The 6,330-nt window shown below is 39.7% G+C and overlaps 1 protein-coding gene across 2 annotated transcripts in view; it reads left to right on the top strand.

The window, feature by feature from the left end:
• LOC112145799 (fidgetin-like protein 2) overlaps positions 1-4,840 on the top strand; it is a 12,141-nt gene extending 7,301 nt beyond the window's left edge. For both annotated transcript variants that reach the window (XM_024271260.2, XM_024271261.2), the window contains one exon: positions 1,467-4,840. In XM_024271260.2, coding sequence (XP_024127028.1) covers positions 1,467-2,593 — 1,127 coding nt within the window. In that variant the 3' untranslated portion in view covers positions 2,594-4,840. The remainder of the gene's footprint in view (positions 1-1,466) is intronic.
• The last annotated feature ends 1,490 nt before the right edge of the window (positions 4,841-6,330 follow it).

Genomic DNA, 6,330 nt, shown 5'->3' with positions numbered 1-6,330 from the left:
GTCTTCGACCATTTTAGTAGTAGACATAATTGACTAAATGACTAATTGTGGCAGCCCTGGCAACAGATTTAATTGTATACAGGTGGATGCATCAGAATTCTAGCAGGGAAAGGGACACTTTGGACCCCCCATAACAGTCACTGTGTCACAAACACGAGTTTTTTCAAACCGCGGGCTCTTATCTGCTCCTGATCCATCATGATCTGAATGAAGAAACACTGTTTTAATCCTTAATATCCATATATCTATATCTTTGTTTTATATGCCCCCCCCCCATATATATATGTGTGTGTGTGTATATATATAACATATATATATATATATATATATATATATATATATATATATATATATATATATATATATATATATATATATAACATATATATATATATATATATGTTATATACATACATACATATACACACACATATAAATATATATATATATATATATATGTGTGTATATATGTATGTATGTATGACTTATATATATTAGGGCAGTGAACAGAAACGCGTTAACACACATGATTAATCATCCGGAATTGACAAGTTTTTATCAATTAACTCGACTTATTTGCATCTGCAGAGCAGCGGTCCTTCGTTTTGTCTCGTCTTTTTTTTTCTTCCGCGGTGTGTAACAAAACAATTTGTCGGGCATGTTCCCACTTATACTATGGTTATTTACAGAAGAAATACACATTCAGTCAGTTTGTAGTAGTTTAATATTGTTGGGTTTTTTTCGGTTTAGATCGCTTTTTCACGAAAAGCAGACTATTTGATCCATTGTCTGGTGCATTGTCACTTAATTAAACATAAATATTCTAAATGTACAGTTTTGTGTTTGATTTAATATTGTGATTATTCACACATAAGAAGTGGTGGGGAAGTAGCGTAACTAAAAAAGGTAAACGTGATTAATTTTTCCCCAATTTGAGATAATTTAGTTGAACTTATATATATATATATATAAATAATATGAATATACATATATATGATTTAAATATATATATATATATTTATATATGGCTGCCAAGGATTTTGTTGAGGTTAGATATATAAATGTAAATATGTATATATAACACTGGCGTCAATCTTCCACCAGAGACAATGTGGGGTTCATTATCTTGCCCAAGAACACTTGGACACATGGGCGGACAAAGGTGGGAATCGCACCCACATTCTTCAGATCAGGAACCAACCGCCCCACTGCTGCATCACGGCTGAACATTTGTGGTGTACCAACAACGGCTTCAATATAAGAAGCTAAAGTAGAGTCCAGTGCGGCGGCTGATAAAGACTTATCACTTTGAAGACAAATGGTTACGCTTCTCCTTAAGGTTTATCCTACTTGGATGAAATTATGTTGGAGAGTAGACTCTACTCTCTACTACTACTTTTGTCCAACCAAGACAAGCTCAGATTGCCCGTTGCTCGAGTTAACTCCTGCTGTGTTGTGTCTTGTAGGTCTGTTGAAGATGCACTGGTCCCCTGAGCACGCTGTCCCTTTACCTCAGTGGCCCGAGCAGCACCTGGATGTCACCTCTACCACCTCACCCCCGTCTGTCTACAAACACGAGCCCTACACTAACGCTTCCCGCTGCACCTACACGTCTTCAGGTTATCCTTGGGCCAGTGACGACATATCTGCTCTCACGGCTTCATCTCTGCTGAAACGCTATGCTGAAAAGTACTCAGGGCTGGAGCTGTCCTACGAGCGTCCTGTCACAGGGGGCTATGCAGAGTCTGGAACTTTCCTAAAAACCGAGACAGAGCCTTGGTCTCTGGGTCAGGGCTTAGAGTGTTATCCTGGACTGGAGGCAGGAGGCACCAAGGTGGGGTCTGGCTCTGTAGGAATCCCAGCCACAGGAAGTGTAACTGTAGTCAGCAACAATTTGTCTTCTGAGCCTGGATATACAGCCACTGGCTCCTGCAATGCCCCACCATCTCAGGAATACCCTCCTGCCTACAACAGCACCTACCTGTCCTCAGGATACTGCCCTCAGCCAAGTGCAGCACTTCCACCTGCCCCTCTTCACTCTCTGCAGGTCTCAACTGCCTTAGTGCCAACATACAGCACCAGCACTCCCGTCTACAACTACCCCCCAGGCTGCTACCCTCAAACCAGCCTGTCCTCAGCGTACAACCACCCCAGTGCCTCTTATCTACCCTCTGGAATTAGTGCTCCTCTGGCCCCAAGGCCAACAGTGGTAGGGGGAAGTTACAGCTACCCATCCAACAACCTTGGAGGTAGCTCTGATGTTGGGGTACCACTGAAGCGTAAGGCCTTTGAGATGACGGAGGGCGAACAAGAGGACGCCAAAATGGAGGTATCCCGTTACAGAAAGTATGGCAGCAGTCAGAGTAAAGGTAACGGACACGGCAACAGCGGCTCGGCTTCAGACCCAGAGCCCTACAAATCTGTCAAGCCCCTCATATCGCCCCCTTATGGCAGCGTGGGAGACTACAGCCCACCCCCAGGCCTGGCAGGGGAGAGTGTATCAGGGGAACACACCTTTCCTCAACAGCAGAGAATGTCTATGAAATTACCTGCTGGCCACTCTCAAGCCGAGGATCCTGCTGGTGGGCGTTGACAGCTCCATCAGACGGTGGAGAGGATGCCATGCTCCCTTCAAACAGCTGCCGTTCTTTGACCACAGAGACTTGGGAACAGCAAAAGTGTAGTTTTCTAGACAAACACAAGAGGGCACATGACTGGTATCTCTGTATGCATGATCAACACTTTTCCAAAGATTCATGGAGCATTTTAGCCTCCAAACTGAGTTAAGTCTTAGAATTCAGGTCCAGGTATTTTCTGCATAAATATCAGAAAGAATTTAAATGTCTGTTTCTCTCAGGATCCTATTTATTTCCTTTCTGCTACTGTGGCAGCTGCTCCTGGCTTCTTGATTGGTAGATGCAATTATTTGTGGCCATAATATGCGCATGAAGGCCTTTGACTGCAATATTCTCTAGATAAAATCCTTACCGACCAAAAAGTAAATAGAGCAATAACTAAAACGGTGAGATTTCAGTACAATCACGGCTACACTGCTGGCTGCAAGGCGAGGTGCACAACTTTGCCTTGACAGGTGAATGTTTTCTTCTCTTTTTTAATATTCTCGTCTTTATTTCATTCTTGGCTGATTTCTATCCCATCATTTTTTTCTGCTCTTTGATTTTTTTCTACTTTATACATATCAAAATGCTGGTTGCATGGCAGAGTACACCAAGTCGCCCTTTAAATTCAAATTCTTTTCAATGTAATGTAAAGGAGAGAAATTAGATTTTATCTTTTATTTGGAAAATTAAAGTTTAGCATTTACAAAATGACCTTATGCGGGTTTATGCAAATCATCTTGGAAGAGTGTTGTTTGCATGACCATGTCTGCTAAAGTTTCTTTGAATAATATAATGTAACCGGGTTCAGACGAAGCCTTTTCTCAATGATACACTTAAGTGTCTGCCTTGAAACTGAGAGGTTGTGGGTTCAAATCTACAGTTGGGTCATACCAAAAGACTCTAAGGAGGGGACCCAGTGCCTCCCTGCTTGGGTTGGATTTGGGATCAAAGCACCCGACGATTCCCGACTGCAGCTCTCGCCCCCCCCAGTGGACGGGTCAATGCAAAGACACATACCCAGCAATTAACGGACTTTATTAATGATATGAATTGGACTTTATTACTAATGAGATTCAGAGTTTTGTTCTTTAAAAAATGTGTTTGCTTATTATTTTTAAGTATTCTTTCTTTTCCTTTTTCTTCTCAGAAGAATGATTTATAGTCATGTTATTAAATACTCAGGAAGAACATTGTTACCTCTCAATGATAAAATATGAATGTATTAAATGACCGTGTAATGTTGGTAGAGAGCTTTATGGAGCAGTTTTTGGCTGAAACTTCAGGGAAACGACGGACCTACGACGGCACGGAGCGAAACTGACACCTGATCGGACAGTTTCAGCGCCGGGCCGGAGATGATGAATGTGATTCAGTTTATTTGTTGTTGTTTATAGACATTACATGCTGCAGTGTACATTTTTAGATCTATGATCCTTTTTTTTCATGTAAAGATGTGCAGGTTTGGTGGGATGATGAATTGACATGTGAAGTGTTAGTCTAGTTTGTGTTGGTGCAGGAAAACACTCCTGATGACACTTTAGCAAATCAGCAGCAGAGCGCCATGTTGGTCAAACGTCTTAACAGAGAATTCTCTTCACACGTTTGAATAACTAGTTTGATAAATGTTTTTCTTCAGTTCAGACACAAAGAGGAACCGCGATGATAGAAAAACCTCGTCATGGTTTGCTAGTTCCATGATGTTGGACCATCACAACTGTGCCATGCTTTGTTGCTTTTACTACTAGACCTTTTAGGAAAACCAAAAACCTGGAAGCGAATGAAGAGAGTGAAGCATCCATACAGAAAATGATGCTTCTATAGAGTTTTTAGAATAAACTCTTTACAAGGAAAGCTTTAAGAGTCCCAAAGACGAAACATGTTCAAGCCAAAAACAAAACTTCTATTTTTCATCTGAATACAAACACTGTAAGTGAGACTGTGTGAAGGATTTAAAACATGATTTTGATGCAATCTTTGTGGATGGGTTGTACATTTGTCATGTCTTACATTCTCTGGAACCATTTCTACCTCATTTTATAGACCTCAGATGTGGAAGTATTTATTTCCTGTCATTTTCACATGCAGTTTGCAGAGCAATGTTCATGTTCTTGACCTGTTATATTCTACCTCACTTTTATGTCGCTGAAATGAATGAAGATCTACATAAAAAGAAGCATATTTGTCTTTTTGTTTGAATAAAACTGACATCTGCAATACAGTACTGTCCAAAACCTGCAAGTGTATTAAAATGACTCAACTTTGGAGTTGAAAAAACTACTACTGACCTGAAACAGGATTAAATGCAGATTTTTTTTATCGGTATTATAATTTTTTTTTTAAAGCAAAACTGTTTTTGTTTATGTGCGTAATAAATTCATTTAACATTTCTTTAACCAAGTTAGAAAAGGTAAAATGGAGGCTACCATGGAAAACGTTTAAACAACCAAATACATCCATCCATCTTCCTGACCGCCTAGTCCCTTTCGGGGTCGCGGGGGTGCCGGAGCCTAACCCGGCTGCTGATGGGCGAAGGCGGGGTACACCCTGGACAGGTCGCCAGTCTGTCGCAGGGCCAACCAAATACAACCTTAGATAATATTTTTACATCTATCAGTAATATGACCTAAAAGAGCTGGAAAAAAATATGTTGCAAACGCAAGCTAACTCTGATTCAGTGGCTGGTAGATTGAGCAACATACTAGTTCATTTCATTTTTCACTTAGTAAAAATTTTAACTTGTTATAAACCTTTTCTTCTTTGCATTAAGTCAGTTTAATTAAGTCTTTTCAGCTCCCTTATGAATGCTCTCTGACCTTCATTAGGCTGGAGGTTTAGCTTGGGATCAGCTAAAAACTAAATATATAAATAGAAAATATTTAATTCTAATTTTTGTGTTGCATCACGATCTGTGTTTGCTCATCAACCCAGCATGCACAAGACTTTCAGAATCTGATGCAACAACAGAGCCAAATCATTAGTCTTCCCCCTCCATGCTCGATGTTGCACCATTGAAAATAGACGGGACAGTCTTTGTTTTAGCAACTTTATTCACCCAGAACTGAGTTTTTTTTTTTTTTTTTTCTGTTGAAGCTTTCGGGGGCAGCCGGAGCAAGAGAACGTGATCACATACACATCTTTTTGTCTGCACACATGCACACACTCCAACAAAAGGGGAAAATCCTGGTACATCTAACAGGCATTTTCAAAATAAAATAGTAAATGACTAAAATAGGAAGTTATTCCCACAATACTACGACAGAAAGTGTATCCTTATTGTTAAAACATCTCTCGTGGACAATATCTGAATTAACACAAGTTAACTTAATATTTCCAGGCTGCAACGTTGACATGATTGTTAGATATCAACATCTTTGGTACAATAAGAAGACTCATTTTGAAAGATTAACACATTAAAAAAATGATAAATTCGTTTTTTTCTAAACAAAGAAAATTAAATCAACTAACAAAGAATACAACCGTTCTGTTATGACTAAAAGTTACATTTTGTGTTTTATGGATCTCTTCTGTTGGTGGGCCGATTAATTCGAACATGTCTTTGGAGCCCTCTAGTGGTTACGTCACGTACTGCAGTTCAACATTTGAATAAACTTTTATCAGCACATTCTCTTTGAGTTTTGTACAGTAATAATTTGTATCTACGTTGGTCTTATCGGTCGTTTGCTTTCAGTTTCGCATTTCTTCTAAGTAT

The sequence above is a fragment of the Oryzias melastigma genome, linkage group LG5 (genome assembly GCF_002922805.2).
Source record: "Oryzias melastigma strain HK-1 linkage group LG5, ASM292280v2, whole genome shotgun sequence".
Taxonomy (NCBI): Eukaryota; Metazoa; Chordata; class Actinopteri; order Beloniformes; family Adrianichthyidae; genus Oryzias; species Oryzias melastigma.
Note: the sequence above shows the minus strand (reverse complement) of the source record. Positions and strands in the feature narration are given on the sequence as shown.